The 19140-nt window shown below is 41.6% G+C and overlaps 1 protein-coding gene and 1 pseudogene across 4 annotated transcripts in view; one reads left to right on the top strand and one right to left on the bottom strand.

The window, feature by feature from the left end:
- Positions 1–2027: 2027 nt before the first annotated feature.
- LOC128315255 (40S ribosomal protein SA-like) lies at positions 2028–5314 on the top strand (annotated as a pseudogene).
- Positions 5315–16249: 10935 nt separating this feature from the next.
- The window catches only part of SCHIP1 (schwannomin interacting protein 1), a 122014-nt gene continuing 119123 nt past the window's right edge, over positions 16250–19140 (bottom strand). For all 4 annotated transcript variants that reach the window (XM_027061529.2, XM_015066007.3, XM_015066006.3 and 1 more), the window contains one exon: positions 16250–16886. In XM_027061529.2, the coding sequence (XP_026917330.1) occupies positions 16835–16886 (52 nt within the window). In that variant the 3' untranslated portion in view covers positions 16250–16834. The remainder of the gene's footprint in view (positions 16887–19140) is intronic.

Here is a 19140-nt window from a genome sequence, read left to right on the forward strand (position 1 = left end):
AAAAATTAAAAAAAAAATAATATAGACTAAAACAAAGTATCAGAGTACATTGTACATAGAAAGGCTATGTTTCATATTGGGAAACTGTGTTTTATGGTATGATTTGTTGTACTTCTGTGTATGAGTTTATGTGCATACCTGTACATGTGTGGTCTGCATGTGCATGTATGGGCTTTTTGTGCATTTGTGTATGTGTTATGTGCTTATACATATATTTGTGCATGTGTATGTGTGTGCTGTGGTTTTAAAGGCATTTCTGTTTTTTTTTAAGTTTATTTATTTTGAGACAGTGTGTGTGCATGCACACATGTGTGGGGAAGGAGCAAAGAGGGCAAATCCCAAGCAGGCTCTGCAATGTCAGTGCAGAGCCTGATGTGGGGCTCACACTCACAAACCATGAGACCATGACCTGGGCCAAAATCAAGAGTTGAACGCTTGGGGTGCCTGGGTGGCTCAGTCTGTTAAGCGTCTGACTTCCGCTCAGGTCATGATATAACAGTTCGTGGGTTTGAGCCCTGCATCGGGCTCTGTGCTGACAGCTCAGAGCCTGGAGCCTGCTTCTGATTCTGTGCCTCCCTCTCTCTCTGTCCCTCCCTTACTCATACTCTGTCTCTCTTTCTCTCTCAAAACTAAATAAACGCTAAAAAAATAAAAGAGTTGAACACTTGACTGATTAAGCCACCCAGGCACCCCTAAATGTGTTTCTTACTATTGGTCCTAGACTAAAAAGCTTTAAATCCATTGTTCTAATTCACAATGTCTTATTTTACGGATAAGGAAATGGAGGCTCAGACAGGCCAAGTGACTTGCCCAAGATGAGTAACAGGGCTAGAATTCCTACTCTTGTGTCCAGACTTATAGGTTCCTTATGTGTTTCATTATATTTTATAGATGTTTCTGTTGCCAGGGCCACTGAAGGACTTTAAGGAGTGGAAAGGTAGGTAATTGGGCTTTTATTTTGGAAGACCATGAGGAACAATGTGGAGGATGAACGGGAACGGACTAAAAGTAGGCTGGGACACCAGGTAGGAGCTCTGGTGAGAACTGATGATCCCCTAAGGCACTGACACTATGCCTTCTAAGGAGGAAAAAGGTGTGAAATTTATTCACAGGGCAGCAATGACAGGACCTGGTGATGACTGAATTTGAAGTGGCACAGGAGAAAGAATCATGAAGAAATTCCAAGTTTCAGACTTGGGTACCTGGGTAAATGGTGGGGTGGTTTGCTGAGCAAGAGAAAACAGGAGAATGAACAGTTTTGGGGCCAAAGACAATGAGAATAGATCTGAGATGTCTTTGGAAGTTTCCAGTAGAGACTTTCAGGAGGGAATGAGAAAGCCAGCTTAGAATGCAGAAGAGAGCTCGGGGGTGGAGCTAATTATCTGGGAATCATCAGTGGAGGGTGAAGGATAGCTGTGAAAGGATTCTTTCTTTTGGGTTTCTTGGGATCCTACCCTTGAGTGTGGCTTCCAGTATTTCTTATTGGAAAGGCACAAGCAGAAACTTCTCACCGCACATCACCTCAACCAAATGCCACAGATATGCAAAATGAAACCATGGGGGGCAGACTCAGAAACCAAACCAACAAATTCTCCTCTCAGAGACTTTTCCTTTATTTACTCGTTTGGTTTCCATTTGTGCCCATGTAATTAAATAATTCTTTCTTTCTTTTACTTGGAACCTCTTTATTTAGCCACTGGGGACTTCCCTATGGTAGGGGCCACAGTCTTCAAGGACTTGCCCCAGAGATCTCAGAACAGAAGCAAATGCATTTCTGCTTGAGCTATTATTTCTCTGCCAAAGGGAATCTTCCTGACCAGTAATCCTGCTAACCTTTTATGGGAAATTTGACTTCTGGGCTTCAGTATAGATACTAAATTCACAGTGAAACTGTGGAAGACTCCCATTCATTAAAAATTTCATTCATACTCTCAAAGCTGAAAACAAGAAACCACAGTTTGGATTATAGGGATAGCCACTCTAAATGACCCAAGTGAACAATTGTTTCCGTCATATGTTTCCTGTGAATTCCAAGGGAATTCATGAAATAGAGAGAAACATTTTCTTATATCACTTTTTATTGTAGATGCTAAGGTTTTGTTGGGAGGTTACTTGGGTACAGGGCAGGGGTGTTTCCAGAGGCTATGGAATTGGGCTGTGTTAAAGGACCCTGGATACAGAATTTGCCTGGATTGAAAGGATCTAGAGATTTTCCACTGGCCACAAATACAGGATCTATCACTGACTTGATTCATAAACTTGACAAGTCACTTCGTCTTTCCAGGCTTCATTTCTCTTCTTCAAGAAAAGGTGAAATGGCCTTTCTGTGCTGAGAGTCCAAATGACATTGCTTTGGGTTCCAGTCATAACTTAAAGGGAAACTTGCACAATGTCCGGAGCCCTTGACGTCCTGCAAAGGGAGGAGGATGTCCTCTAATTCCTTGCAGCAGAACTCGCTTAGATGACACTAACATTGACTTCCAAACAGAATAGTACATCTACCGAAAAGAAAGTGATGGTGCATTACAAATCTGGAGAGATCTATGAGAAGCTTCTGTCGGCAGCTTGTTCCATTGTTGCCATCAAAAACCCGGCTAATGTCAGCATCATATTCTAGGAACACTGGCCACTGGGCTGTGCTCAACTCGACCGCTGCCACTGGAGCCCCTCCTACTGTGGGCCACTTCACTCCTGGAACCTTCACTAGCCAGGTCCAGGCTGCCTCCCGGGAACTGTGTCTTCTGCTGGTCACTGATTCAGGGCTGACCACCAGCCTCTCACAGAGGTGTCTTATATTAACCTGCCTACCATTGCTCTGTGTAACCCAGACTCTCCACGGCGCTGTGTGGACACTGCCATCCCACGCAACAGCAAAGGAGCTCACTCAGTGGGTCCGAGGCGGTGGATGCTGGCCTGGGAGGTTCTGCACACGCTCCCATGCACCATCTCCCATGAACACCCGTGGGAGGCCACACCTGACCTCTCTCTCCTTCCACAGAGATCCTGAAGAGACTGAGAAGGAAGAGCAGGCTGATGCTGAAAAGGCTGTGACCAAGGAGGGATTTCCAGGTGAATGGACTGCCCCGGGTCCCGAATTTACTGCTACTCAACCTGAGGTCTCAGGTGGTCTGAGACATGCGGGGTCCTCAGTGCCGGTCCAGCAGTTCCCTACTGAAGACTGGGGCTCTCAGCCACTGCTCAGGACTGGGCTGCAGCTCCCACTGCTCGGGCCCCTGAATGTGTGGGAACAACCCCTGAGGGATCCTAAGTTGCTCCGTCCACAGACTATAAACAGAAATGAAAATAAGGTTGATGGAAAACATACAGTTCCCCCCCAAAAAGTAAAGGAGAAATAGGACCAAGTGGTCACTAAGTTTCCTTCTGAATCTAAAAATGCTGTGATTTTGTAAATGGCTCTATAGTAGCCCTCATTTAAGGGACAATTTATCAGGCACTTTGGAAGGATGAATACAATTTTTTGGCTTGTAACTTCAGTCAATTAATTAAACAAATATGTATGGATAGCCAATTATGCGCTTGGCATTCTACTCGGTGCTGGAGAAACATAGGACAAAGGTCATAATGCCCTGCCCTTGCAGGCTACGGAGAGACATGACAGCTGTGTTCCAGAATCAGCAATGGCCTGAGCTTTCTATTTCTCAGTCTATTGTGTCCTTAGTTTGCTCACTGTAAAATGGAGTCAAGTTCTGATAATTTACTATCTCCTCTACTAGCACAGAGGACAGGAATTTTGTTTCTTTTATTGATTGTCATATCTTCAATAACTGGAAGAATGCCCACCACAATGTTGGTGATTGATGTACAAGGTGTAATAATGGAGTGCAGATGTGAAGGATATATTTAAAGGTGGTAGAAGAATGAACCAATACAATGGTCTTCAAACTCCAGTATGCATACCCCAAAAGAGTTTACAAAGACTTTCCATGAAATGGGTGGGGATAGATAGCTTTAGAGGAATCAGTTTCCAGATCCTCAACTTCCACACGAACCATTTCTGAAAGGTGATCTGCCTGGGAACTGCTGAAAAGTTGTCCTGCTGACATTTCCCCCCATCTTCCCTTTTACAGGCTTCTCTTAATAAATGAATGCCTTTTCTTCCAGGCTTATTGAGATGCATTCCCCGAGGTGGTAAAAAGCACCGGAGAAGAAATGTTTAGGGGTAAATGACTCTAATGACTGGCTAATACCTTTTGCAAGTCAAGTGGTTTCCAATGCTTTTGTCAACAAAATTTAAGTAGAACCTAATGGAATTGTCATTCGATAGATTGTTAAAAGTAATTTTTGATGGTAGATTAATCACAATGTGATATTTGGCATATACTTCAAAGGGAACTCAAGGAACTGATTGACATTGGTGTAACAAGACTCCTTCCATTTCCACCTACTTACTAATGAACAAGTTTTCTCAAAGGTTAACATCTATAAAAAACAAAATGGAAGGGCACCTGGGTGGCTCAGTCGGTTTAAGCGTCTGACTGTAGTCCAGGTCATGATCTTGTGGTTCGTGAGTTCAAGCCCCACATCTGGCTCTGTGCTGACAGTTCAGAGCCTGGAGTCTGCTTTGGATTCTGTGACTCCCTCTCTCTCTCTGCCCCTCACCTGCTCTCTCTCTCACTCTCTCTCAAAAATAAACAAACATAAAAAAAAAAAAAACCAAAAATGGAGGTAGACATGATGGAGAACTCTAGTCTTATTCTGTTAATAAGTAATATTCATTGAATACTTGAATGAGTTGGAAATGAAAACAAGCTCCTCTCAATAAAAGGTGCATTTCCAATATAATTTTCCTTTTTATTCCACAGTTGTTCAAAGTTTATAATATATTTATATTGTTTTAATTGATTAATGATAGTAATTCTCATAGTAACAATATAGAAGAATTTTATCACTTAGAACCTTATGGTCACAGGAGACTTTAAAAATTTTAAATTGATATTTATATACTATGTGCAAAGAAGTTTGATAGGGTGATCAATAAAATATTTCAAAAAATGAAATAAAATTACATTAGGACTAAATCTTCAGGGGGAAGTGGAATGGAAATATAAATTCAAGAATAAGTAAATGATATAAATATATAATTTCCAACAGTTAAAGAAGAGCTTGCTCAGAGGGCGCCTGGGTGGCTCCGTTGGTTAAGCGTCCGACTTCAGCTCAGGTCATGATCTCAGTCTGTGAGTTTGAGCCCTGCGTCGGGCTCTGTGCTGACAGCTCAAAGCCTGGAACCTGCTTTGGATTCTGTGTCTCCCTCTCTCTCTGCCCCTCCCCTGCTCATGCTCTGTCTCTCTCTGTCTCAAAAATAAGTAAAAACATTAAAAATTAAAAAAATTAAAAAAGATTTTAAAAACAGAAGAGCTTGCTCATTTATTCATTAAAAAAATAGAAGTGATAGTCAAATTGCTTTGGTATTTAAGTTTCATTTGATATATTTAAAAGATACATTCCATTGGATATATCAAATATATTTTTAAATGTTAATATTTAGAAAGTTCTGGAAATTATATTCTTTGCAATTCTTTAAACGTATGATGGATAAATTTTGAAGTGAATTTAGTACTGTAAGAGGAGTCCATTGTTTTCAACATTTTTCTGGGGGCTACGCAAACAGATCTGAAGAGCACTAGGCCAATAATAGAAGCGTGACGTTCTAATCCTGGCTGCGTGGTTACTATAAGCCTGGGGAAATGCCCTTCTTAATCCCTCTCTGTCCATTTCTCTTTCTGAAAAAAAAAAAAAAAAAAAAAAAAAAAAAAAGCACACCTGCTTGCTTTACCTTATTCTCAGGAAAATTCTGAGATCATATGAAATAATGTGAAAAGGTCTAGATTATTTCCTGGGGGCAAGTTGGACACCTCTGGGAAGTTTCAATAACTTTTCAAGGCTAACAGGATACTGCTTAGTTCCCCAGAAAGCATAAATGAAAGGTATTCTTATTACTACCTTTATTTCACTGTAGCCTCTCATTTTCCCCGGTTTTGATTCAGCTGTTGGAACTTCACGAAAGCAATCTAACATCATACAACTAATTTCTGCATCTCTGCAGCTCTGCATCATAGAGTTAGCAAGAAGGGACCTAGCTCCACTTCAGGGCACAGTCCAAGGTTCTCCTCTGATAGTCAGTTAGAGAAACCATAGACTCTCCAACAGGAAAGCCAACAAGCCTAAAATCCCTTCCCAAATGCCCCTGAGGCACATTTATCTTAGCCCAGAGAATACTGACTGAGGTTCTGAGTATTGTCCTTTTAACATCTACTCAGGGAACTGAGGAGAGTCATTCCATACTATATGGGCCCTTTCAGCTTAGTAGATCAATCTGACATACCTTGTATTCAAGTCTTTTCCTCTTAAAGATGTTTATAATTTTATAAACAATTAATGGAAAGTTGGACCTCAAGCCTCTCCTCCCAGTTCATAAAGTTCATTAATCTGTGACACTAGGGCCTAATGTGTTTCACAATTGGCTTTGGCCTCAGAAGCTTTCTGAGAACAATGAATTTCAAATGAGGACTTTTAAGATACCTGCAGTCTTGAAAAGACATGGAGTTTTCAGTTGTTGTATAAGCCCAAGAACTTGTGTGGAAATGATGGTGAGGAACCGCATGTGAAAAGAGAAGCTGGGGGTAGGATTTCTCTGTAAGGTGAGATAGCATATTCATTCACTGACTCGTTCACTGTATATTTATTCAGCTCCTATCAAGTGCCATTTGCAGAAACACAGATAAATGCCCTTCCCTGTTCTCAGGGAGCTTATACGCTGGCTGCAGAAAGGCAAAAACAATGATAAAACTCTACAATTACCCGAATGAAATACTGTGGGAGCAAAGGAGAATAAACAGCAAATTTCTTCTAGGGAAGCAAAGGGAGACTTTCCAGAGGATATGGCATTTGAGCTCAAAATAGGGAGGAGGGCATTTCAGGAAAGATGAATGTCATGTCTCCTTGGAGGCCAGGAGGATCTCCAGATCAACAAGAAGCTCAGATGTCACCTGCTCAAAATCAGATGGAGAGTGGCTTGAGTTAGGCTCAGTGGGAAGGCAAGTATAAGCAAAATGGGATATTATGTTCAGGAGACGATCTGGCTTCAGACTAAATCCAAGAGCTCATAAGTTGTCATCAATTCTTTCTCCTCCTTCACCATCTCTCAGCTCTGCTGCTCTCCTTAGCTTCTGAGATGGCTGCCGGGCCCTTGTTTTCTCAGTTTAGCAATTCCAGTATCCATATACCAATTCCAGGCAAGTTTCTGATGGGCTTTCTGGGGTCACATGCACAACAATAAACCAATTATTAATGGAGGTTGGGGGAGTGGGAATTCTATTCTGGGTAAGTACCTGGGTCACTCCTGTGACCAAGAGGGGCAGGTGCCAAGTCTGATGGCCCCAGCAGAACCACACAGAGTTGGGAAAGAGATCCCCAAAGGAACTAGAAGAAGAATGGGAACATGTACTGGGAATATAAAAACCGTAGCTGGGGCACCTGGGTAGCTCAGTCAGTTAAGCAACCAACTCTTGGTTTTTACTCAGGTCATGATCTCATGGTTCATGAGTTCGAGTCCCATGTTGCACTCTGCATTGCCAGTGCAAAGCCTGCTTGTGATTCTCTCTCTCCCTCTCAATCTGCTCCTCTCGTGTGCTCTTTCTCTCAAAAATAAATAAATAAACTTTTTAAAAAGAAACTGTAGCTACCACTGACCACAGGAATGTAATTTAATTACAATATGGCAGTGGACACATGGAAGAGATGACAGACAAAATAGGTTTTTTGGGGGTATAAATGACATCAAGACTTGGTTTTTACTCACTTTATCTTCTAGAAAAATGGATTTCTGTCTTTGGCAGCTACATGGATGCTGCCACTGGGAGAAGATTGCAGGTACTGACAGCCAGAGAGGGCTAAATAAATATATAGAGATAAATACCTAAGTAAAAATAGGTAGATAGATAGATGGATGATAGATAGATGTACAGATATTTATTTGCTTATGATACCTTTCTTGGATATCGTAACTTAAAGAAACAATATAGAAAACTAAGAGTCATATTACCCCAATTTATAAGTAGGCTGCAAATGTAGTTCTTTGCTTCTTGGAAACCAATGCAAGGAGGGCAACATTATCAGTCAAAAAGTTTACAGTGATCATCAGAGAAATTTGATTATTGTTCATTCTGAAACCTGAAAAGAATATCTTTCCAGGCACTCATGAAGTTGTTGTGTAAGATTGTAGTAGTATCATTCTGTCAGTAAACATAAGAATACATTTTGTGGGGCTCTTAGAATGGTTTCAGTGGTGGCCAATGTCATATAGCTAAAATATTAGTTAAGGAGTACTGTACTCTGTAAGAATTCCAGGATATTTTGAAATCTTAAAAAAGTCTTGCAGAAGCCAGGTGAACCCATTTATGAACTTTTAGATGAGTATTCTCATTTATTGAACTGTGAATCCCTTTAGTCAGGGCATGTGTTCCCCACCATTCCTTAGTGTCTTACACCCAATGTATTTCAGTTACTTGTGTTACCAGTCTAGCCCCTACACACATTTGCGTATGTCACTTCTGGGAGACATGTACATAACGAGTGGTCCAACTCCCCGTCCACACTTCTCAACCTCCATATCTTTTTTTCCCACTTCCCAGCTGCCTCTGATATTCGTTTATCAAATTCCTCTTCCATTCTCCGATCTTATTTGGACAAGTCATCACGTTCACCCGCCTCCTGCTCCCTTGGCTTCAGGACTTGGAAGGTAAAGCCACCATCTTCCTAAAGACTCAGCACCCCCACTTGCAGTGTGGTGAGACCGATCCATGTTTTTGGAGGTTTGCATGACCGGCCTGGAAACTGAAGCCAAAGGAATTCCCAGTGAAAATGCTTTCATCTTGAGCCAAGAAGCCTGGGTAACTTTGAGTTGGGAATGACCACAACTGCTTGTCTCGGAAATCTGAAGTAGCCCTAAGATTTGGCTTTCATTTTCTGGCATGATGTGAAAGCAATGCTGCTTGCCTAATTAATTGGTAGTGTAGGAAAATCCATGCACACACCTGAAACGAGAGTCATTGGTTTGTGAACTCCGAGCTTTCTTTGAAACGTAAGATTCTGAGGATAGGTGTGGGTATCTGGCTCCAGCCAGCAAATACAGAGAGACTCCTGAGATAGGAAGGCAACTGTGATGTTTTAAAGAAGTAGTTAACTGCCTCAGATGAGAACCAACTGCTGGATGATCTTATGGTCTAAGATTCTTGACAATGAATATAATTTAGGAAGTGATACACATGTGTGTACTTTTGGAAAGAGGAAGTGGGCATTTAGAATTTTTATTTTAGTGTATTGGGGAGAGCATTGTTAGTACTATATTGGCACACCAGCTATGCAAATCAGGGGTCCGGCTGACCATAAAAGAAACGAGAGAGAAAATAAGACTTGAAATACAATTTAGATTTCAAAACCATGGTGATTTATCTAGGACTCTTTCTGATAAGAGGCGAATGGACAACAAATTTCAAGTGTAGTCAAAGAGGGCATAATTCAAAACATTTACTTTTAATTTTTTTCATTGTTGCGTTTGCCTTTACTGCAAAACTTATTAAATTTATATTTCCTTAACGATCCTTGCCTAAGTGTTTATGGGGAGGTGGCCCCCAAATCAGCTTGGGAAGTGGAGGGAACTCAAAAGAGGCTTTTAATTGCCGACGGGTTGCCTACACAATTCATAAAACCTGTTATTCAGCCCCTCCCAGGCCGCCTTTGGCAAAAGCCTTCCAGGCCTCAGCACTCCAGGGCGTGGGCCCAGTGCTAAGCTTCATGAGGTCCCACTGTGGTGGCTGAAGAATGTCCTCCCAGGCAACGGCGCCTCCCTGACAGGCACGCTGGGTGGCTCTCCAGCTCTGACTCTCACAGAGGCAACACCCCCGGGTGACTGCTTGGCAAATGGGCTCCGGGCACCAAACTGCATGGTAGGGAGTGGCCCTGGCAAGGCCCAGAGTGGAGCTGCCCCCATCTACAGAGGCCGTCTGGGGTCCCAGGGGTCTCTTCCTGAACAGCACCCCCATTCTCCTCAGTCCTCACATTAGCCTCTCCTGCTCTTGGCCAAGGGTCCAGAAAGTGAAAGCTCTGTCTCCTTAGGGACCGGTGTCCCCACTTGCAGTGTGGGAGACCGGTGTGGGAACTCCGAGAAGCCCCGTGCTCTCTTCCACTCCCACTCTTGGTTTAGCCAGAACTGCAAGGACACAGATTTATTACCCCCATACAGAACATCCCACGCCTAATTATTCCTCCTGAGGCATTTATTACTTCCCTTAAAAAATTACTTAGCCTGACAGAGTTGCCTGGTGCTTCATTCTCAATCTGATTTGCATCTGAGACAATGACATTTCTTAAAACCAGCCGCCTTAAGCAGAAGGGACAAGAGCCCTTCACATCACTGGAAAGAGGAAACAGATGCTTTGTGATGAATTAGTAAAGTCCTTTCTCCTCACTGTCTAGAAGAGTCAACACCGTTTTCATCTTAAACCCTCCTGTCTAAACTGCTCCTAAGGTGAAGTATGGGCTCCCGGCTGTCTTTGAATTGCCATTTCTAATACGTGGGGATGCTCTGTGACCTAAAAAGGCCCCCCCTCACAAGGTGAGATGACACGTCATTACCGACTGTGATTTCTATGAGAACTAACAGACATCTGGAGCGAAGTAACTTTATGAGGCAGAAAATTAAAGAAGTCACTTCCAGCTTCATCTTTGCTCCACCAGAGTCAGGACACAGGCCACTATTTTCTGCAAAGCCAAAAAGCAAATAAGGTATTGATTGAATATAAAAGAAGAGAGACTCTAGTAGTAAATAATCACCAAGAAAGTTTGAATGCCTAGTCTGGAGGGTGAAAATAAAACCTTTTTTCCCATAAGTATTGCTTTTCTACCTTGTGCACTTACATAGTGGTGCAGGGAAGTAGATTCAATAGTTTTAAAACAAAGGCCGTGTCATAACCACAAGCAGGACATTGTTCTAAAACAGAGGAAGGTGCGGAGAAAATGACACGATGGCAAGGAATTTCTTATAACCAATTAATTAGTCCTGGTGACTCATTTCCTACCAAAGTTACTAAATGAAACACCTTTGGGTTCTCAATCAGAAATCAGGAAGACACTTTCATTTTGCATAGCCAGACCATGAATTCATAAATTATTTAATATAATATTAATTTATACCAACTACTGACTATAAACCTCAATTAAAATATTCTGAAAAACTCATTACCCATCAACCTATCTCATAATGAATGTGTCATATCTTATTTAGAAAAACTAAATGAATGTCAGTGCGAAAGGTAATTGGGTTTTCTAAGCTTCAGAATTCAGCTGGGTTGGTAATAATCAAAGTGTGGTCTTGAGGATTGTAGAAATCCAGGGCTCTTCCAGATGGATACCAAAGAAGTATCCTGTAGTCACTTGATAAATATTTGTTTCTGGCACCATAATAAAATCCATATTCTTTTTTCTGGCATGAATTAATTATTTATTCACGACAAATCTCATTTTGAACCTCTCTGGTTTCTGCCCCAAAAAGAAAAGGAGAGAATGCAGGATAGGATTTCACCTAAACTGAAAAGGTCCATGAATTGAAAAAGGGTAAGTCACTGACCTAGAGAAGATCTCCTAGAGGAAAGAGGCGGGTCTCTAGCAGCCATGTGGCATGATGGTTAAGAACACAGGGTTTGTCTTCAGGAACCTGGGTTTGTGTTCCAGCTCTTTCTTTGTGTTCCAGCACTGTGGCTGTTCTTGTTTAGGACTTGCATTAGCTACGGTAATGTTAGCCATTGTAACTAGGTTGCAGTGTAGTGGCTCAAATGTAATTGTAATTCATTTCTCACTCCTGTAACTGTCTAAAGCAAATCCTACTAAGCAGCAGGCAGCTGTGCTCATGCAGTGAACACAGGGACCCAGACTCCTTCCATATTGTGGCTCTTCCATCCTCTAGGTCCTTGTGATTGCAACTGGTACACGGAGAAAGAGAACACACGGAGAAGGCAAACCCTTTCTTAAAAGCCTTGGCTGGGATGAAGACACTTCACGTACTCTAACATCCCATTGGCGGTAATCAATCATGGGTCACATCTTGACCCACAGGGATGGTGAGTGGGAAAGGTAATTTTGTCTGTTGACCTGCTTGTCAGGAAAAACTCTGTAACTATGAACATGATGGGGAGGCATGCATTTTGGCTGGCTATATCTGCCATAGGGCTGTTTATCAGAGATAGAGCAGCCATGATCTATTCTGTAGAAAGGAAGTCTCTGGACTACAGATAAAAAATTTGGAGAGATGAAAGACTTAAGAAAGAGTCAACCAGTCATGGGGGATCAAGCTTGAGAACAGTAAGATTAAACCTGAATAAAAGTCAGGCCAAGGGGCTCATCCCTCAGCTAAGAGGAGAGGCATTAGACATCAGGAAGAGTACAGTGCCATCAGTTAATGGAAGGGTCAAAAGGGTGGGTCCCAATGATCAGGGACTTTCTCTTCAAGGGACACCTCTCTAGTTGGTTCTATGCTGAGTGCTATAGTTACCACAGTGGCTGAGGTTTGCCTCTACCCTCAAACAGGAAATGGAGGAAAGCCTGTATTCAGGAAGGCTGAATTGGAGGCTGTGGGTGTGTGTGTGTGTGTGTGTGTGTCTTACACACACACACACACACACACACAGAAAGAGAGAGAGAGAGAGAAAAACAGTTATGTCAAGGAAGTGACAGCCATGGCCTTTAAAGATGAAAATAAGTTGGTGTTTGTCAGAAACTGTCCAATTTTGTTGTATGGAATTGAACTTCTCTGCAGTGGCCTCACCTGGTCTTTCCTACCTTCATTAGCTTTCTGTACTCTGAAGTGTCTAAACACAATACCAAGTAACAGTCAAAGAAAAATGAGGTAATCACAGAATAAAAGCACAAATAGATATGCATATTTATTGCATTGTTGTTTTTAGGGGCAGAAATTTGGAAAGATCCTTAATGTCTATCGTTTTAAGAGAATGGCTAAAGTATTTTTCACCATATTGGGGATTACTATACAGCTATTAAAGAGAATGGCTTAGGGGGCACGTAGGGAGCTCAGTCAGCCGTCTGACTCTTGATCTCATCTCAGGTCTTGATCTCAGGGTCATTAATTCAAGCCCCAAATTGGGCCCCACACAGCATGGACCTCACTTAAAAAAAAAAATGAATGGCTTAGATCTGTACACTCTGACCTAGAAGGATATCTGTGGATAAAGCAGGGTACAAAGCAGTTTTATGTGATCCCATCTTTGTATAAACAAATTGCAACACAAAACCTGTATGTATGTATTTGTATAAGCACAGAGAAAAGTGTGTAAGAATACATTCCAAGATTTAAACATTGATATTTGGAGGAAGGAGGTCTTAAAGATTGGAGCTATTAACTTTTTCCTTAAGTATCTGCTTTGTAAATTAATGATTAATAAACAAGAAAAAAACCCACAAGGATGTTTTAAATCTCGGAAACTGGTAAAATACAGAATGCTTCCTCCATCCAAACCCTGATCATTTAATTCTTTCAATAATTATTTATTGAGTATCTACCCGGTGCCAGGTACTTTCATGGCCATCATTTTATTTGAACTTTAGAATAATCCCAAGAGATCTTATTTACAGGTGACAAAACAGGATAAAAGAACTTTAGTAACTTGCTCAGGGTCAAATCACTGTGAAGCACTTTTGCCCACTCCCTCTGGCCCCATAGCCCATGTGCTCCTGCCTGTAGTTCACTCTCCTAAAATCAGGAAGACAAGTGGCCCATTTCTTAGGTCAGGTGATCTAGCATTCTAATGAAGCCTGGCTAACTAGTGAGGGTCCTAGTTTATGAACGGAAGGGTGATCTAAAACAGGTAAGAATCTTGGGAATAATCCCAGTCCTTGCTGAAAATCCTAAGTAAAAGAACTGCAAAGACCCATTCTTGAAAGAATCCCCTTGGAGATGAGTCACCTGGTGACATCTACATGGGGACAGAGAAGTACATGGAGTATAATCTTCTTTGAGGGTCTCAGGGTGGTGGGAAGAACTGCTCTACTTTTAGCTGGCTTTGACCCTGGAGGTGTTTTCAGACGCCCTTGTGCGTGTAATCTCAATCCTTTCCTTCTTGCGTTAGGGGCTCTTCAGTTAGGGTTACGGGCTTCAAACAACTGAAGAGTTTAGAGGCCATTGGTTTCTCCAGACCACATTTCCAGCCAGAGATGGCATTGTTCAAGACAAAGAAAACAATCCTAAATTTTTGATGCAACTGGCAATTCTGGCAAAGATTTAAAAAACTAGGATAGTTTCTTTTGCTGGGCTGAGCTTTAGGGTCGAGACTTCAGCCCATGGCTGACACGGGAGGTTTGGGGCATTCTACCACTGTTGCTTGGGGACAGGCATTTTTGATAGCATTCTTCCTAGGTTGGCTCTCTCCAGAAGTTTCAAATTAATAGAAATATGTTTTAATTAGACAAGAACCTAGATATTAATTTTTTAATGTTTATTTATTTTTGAGAGAAACAGAGAGCCAGAGAGAGGAAGACACAGAATCTAAAGCAGGCTCCAGGCTCTGAGCTGTCAGCACTGAGCCCGATGCAGGGCTCAAACTCACAAACCGTGAGATCGTGATCTGAGCTGAAGTCGGACACTCAACCGACTGAGCCACCCAGGCACCCTGACAAAAACCGCTATTGAAAAATGGTTAAAGCATAGCTAAAAAAGAACGTCTAAGGTAGTGCTTCTCAATATGAGCATCACCAAGAGACCTCTAAAAAATTGGGACATTCAGGCCACACCCCAACCAATGAAATCAGTATCTATGGGGCTGGGACCTAGGTCTAGCAGTTTCTACAGGTCCCCAGGCGATTCCACTGAGCAGTTAATGGTGAGACTTCATTGGTTTACTGACCAATATTCTCACCCAGCTGAAGCAGCAAAGGTCCAGAAGCTGAGCCTGTTCTCAGGGCTGAAGTCACTCTGGGAGATCACTGGCAGCTGGTGTAGGACTTTGAGGCTCAGAGAGGACCTCTCTCGGGCCCCACCCTTCACTCAGTGGTGAGCAACCTAGATCCTTCTCAAGAGCCAACTCACAAAAGCCAAAATATATTTATAGGCTGCCTTGTTTTTCCATTCCAAACGAAAACTTGATTGAGGCCCATAAAAAATGACTTGGTGTTACAATTTTTGATTACCTATTTTGCTAAATAGAAGACTGAAAATTGGCAACTCTTCATTACTTAAAGTATCTATCTGGGTATTTTTAAGAAAGGAAAATGTAGACAGGTGTCTAAACTTCTATCTTCATATATGTAAGTGATGAGTCACTAAATTCTGCACGTGAAACTAAATAAAATAAAACCTAAAATTTTTTTTCATGTTTATTTATTTTGAGAGAGAGAGTGGGCAAGCAAGAGCATATGAGTAGGGAGGGGCAGAGAGAGAGGGAGAGAGAGAATCCCAAGCAGGTTTTGTGCTTATAGTGCACAGCCCAACAGAGGGCCCCATCTCACAAACCATGAGATCATGACCTGAGTTGAAATCAGGAGTTGGACACTTAACTGAGCCACCCAGGCACCCAAGGAAACTTCTATCTTCTGATTACATCATTAACGCAATAATGAAACCAGGTGGTCTGTGGGTGGTTCTGGAATGTTGATTGTACATCTCTGCTTATAGTTTATGATTCTCAAATACCTGCATGGCCATTAGCTAAATTGATTAAATCAATTTTGAGGCTCTACTTATTGGTGAACAATCTGTAATCTACTTTAGACTTGGCATTTTTCTTCACGAGACCAAACAGAAGTGGTTAAAATCTGAAAAAATGGCAACAACTGGGCTTGGGAAAAGACTAAATGCAAGCATCACTTGTTCCTGTGGCAAACTTTGGTGGTACTAAGCTCTCACAACACCAGGAGCTAATAGTAACGTGCTAATGTTCCAGATGGGTAACTGAGCACTGACCGAGGTGCTAGCTCTAACACTGCTGAGGTTGTCTTCTTTGGATCACACACACACACACTTGCTCACATAGTCTCTCTCTCTCTCTCACACACACACACACACACACACACCCTTCACAATCTCCCCGGCAATTCTCTGCATTGCTTTCCCCTGAAGTACTTTCTCTCTCACTGACCAAATCTTCATGGTGGGGAACTTGGTTGAGGAGGTGTGAAGAGGTGAGAACTATATAGGGCTTGCTAGTGAGCAAGAAGACATATCATATGAAACAAAGTTTTCATTTTTATTTTACATATTTATACATAAAACTTTCAAGGAACCCTCTGAATCCAACAGAATGTGAATAGCACATCTAAAAATGAACTTCAGGTAGTCAACATTCACAAAATGTTGAAAACTGATTAAAATATACATATTACGGACAGCTATGACTTCACTACGAGGCAGGCATGTATTTTTTGACTTGTATAGCACCGTCATTTACAGTTCTTTAAAACTACAGTGAAGAATGAAAGTAGTCAATGGTAAAATACTGCTCCAACTTAAAATCTCGAAACAAATAAAAATAAAGTTAAAACTACCCTCTTTGATTAACCATGACTAGTGATGGTGTCAGTACTGTACATTTTCTGTAACAATATTTTATTAAAATGCCTGATATTTAGTGGCACAGTAAAAAAATTAAAATAAATTAAGAAGCAAAGGCCAATCACTGGACATTAAGCTTCAGACATTATCAATGACTAACACTGATATTTTGTTTGTTTCTGCGCCACCTTTAGTAACAGCATTTTTACAACCACAGAAGCAAAATAAATTCTAGCTTGTCCTCTGGTCGGATGGCTTCTTTCACTTTGCGGGCATTTTCTCTGCCATGTGCTTCTGCTGACTTTCGGCATGTCTGTAAAATTAATCATACAATTGTTTAGTGCTAAGAAGAGAGATCCAAACTGCTTTCTGATCTGTAGCGAAAACAATCCCGCAAACTGAGGTTCGGAGTTACTCGTAATGAAATCAAGACAATTAAGAAACAGAGCTTAATTCAAATGGATTTGTCCTCTTTAATTTTTATATTCTAAGTAAGAATCTTTTTATTTAATAAGTTACTAGATTACCCTGAGAATGGTAGATGTCACTACTTTTGAGAAGAAAAAGCACTGTGTTTAAAAAAAAAAAAAGAGTTAAGTATCTGGGGAAATTCATCCAACAAATGTTTGATATGTTTCTATGTGCCAGGCACTGTTCCTGGTGCTGTGGATTTGGTGAGTAGACAATGAGGTCTTTGTTTTCGTGGAACATATATTCCAGTGGAGAGAGACAAAAAAAGCAATGGATAGCAAAGCAGAAGATAGCAGAGAGAAAATAATTAATTCTAAGCCAAAAGTCAAAAAAAGGTGTCATGGTAGAAGGTAACTACATAACTACTTTATTTGAACACATGCACACAGACACAAATATAAGCATTAAAAAGGCTACTGACAGAAATCTGAAGCCAATGATCCAGTTCCACTCTTACAAAAGCTAATGTCTTCCTAACAAACTGTAGGTCTTTGCAGATGCCAAGATTTTCCATGTTTGCATACTTCCCTCCCTGCCGCCCTCCCCCCCAATTAATCCAAAGGGCATGATCATGGCAGTGAGGGTAAAAGTAGGGTGGGGTGAGTCTTCTTATTCATCAAGCCCTATTATTGCCTATAAGCCCCAAATTCAGCCAACCCAGCAGCTGGCCAGTGGAGACAGAGGGGGAAAAACGGCCAAGCTGCTTACATCACTTGAATGGCTACTAATTAAACGTTTTCCCAGAGAGTGGTAGGGTTTGACGTCTGCAAAAGACAAATGTTTTGAAGGACAATTCTAGGAATTTATAAATTTGGCAAGAGAAAGTCTCTAACGCTGTGGTTTCCAGCTGTAATCAAAGGTTCAGGGGCAGTTTTTGTGTGCTGCCTAGACTTGGGTAGTCAATGACGTCAAGTTTAACTCACTGGTTTTGTGCAGAATGTCTCCGATCTATGGTATAGGGACAAACCACAAATACTTTCAGAAATAGGGAAGTGACAACAGTGTCCTTGCCATATTCAACAGCCCGCAAGTAATTGGTGATATTCATTTAACAATAAAGTAACTTGGAGAAAAGATATCAGCCCTTTATTCCTAAACACAATGCCCAGTAGCAGACCATCTCATGGCCCTGTTTATGTGTATAAAACAGCCTTGATCATTTTTATCAAGTGGCTTATGGGTCTCATTTAAATTCAGCTCAGAAATATTTTGATAACCACTGAGCTAAGATTCCACTGTGGCTAATTAAATTATAGTTTCTAGGGGCACCTGGGTGGCTCAGTCGGTTGAGTGTCTGACTCTTGCTTTCAGCTCAGGTCGCGATCCCAGGGTCATGGGATCAGGCCCCGCATTGGGCCCTGTCTGAGTGTGAAGCCTGCTTGGGATTTTCTCTCTCTCTTTCTCTCTCTCTCTCTCTCTGCCCCTTTACCCCACTTGTGCACGCTCTCTAAAATAAATTTTTAAAAAAATTGTAGTTCCTACAGCAGTTTTAAAATATGTATCTGTGTGTATCTGTGCATGCACATGTGTGTTTTTCTGAGAGAGAAGGAAAGAACAGGAAATAGCTTCAGAAAAGCTGGAGAGCTTTGAAAAATCCTAATGCTCAGGCCACCCCACAGAATCATTAAATAAGAATCTCTAGAGGTGGGACCCAGGCACCAATGGTTTATAAAGCTCCCCAGGTGATTCCAATGTGCAGCTGAAATTGAGAACCACTGATCTAAACTGACACCGGGAATGGAAGAACGTCTCATTATCTACTGGACAGGTAAAGGGAACAGGTGATTAGAACTTCCCAGCTGATGCTCTCGGCCTTCTGGTATCAGGCTGCAAAATTCTGACATTGCTACCTTTAGGTACGTTTAAGTATCCTCAGATCCCCTCACAAGCAAAGTTATATTGTGTAGCCAGGAACGGACACAGGAACGTCTCCCCACCTGCTCCACTTTAAAGGGTTCCTCTAACGCCTTTAAATTAGTAACTCCTCTCCTTTTCACCCCTTGGTTCTGCCTGCCCTGTTTCCCATGGTCGCACCATCTGAAAGGTATTTAAAAAACACACTGTAAACCTAAGTACTGGCTTAACATTTGAGAGAA

Source organism: Acinonyx jubatus, chromosome C2, assembly GCF_027475565.1.
Source record: "Acinonyx jubatus isolate Ajub_Pintada_27869175 chromosome C2, VMU_Ajub_asm_v1.0, whole genome shotgun sequence".
Classification (NCBI taxonomy): Eukaryota; Metazoa; Chordata; class Mammalia; order Carnivora; family Felidae; genus Acinonyx; species Acinonyx jubatus.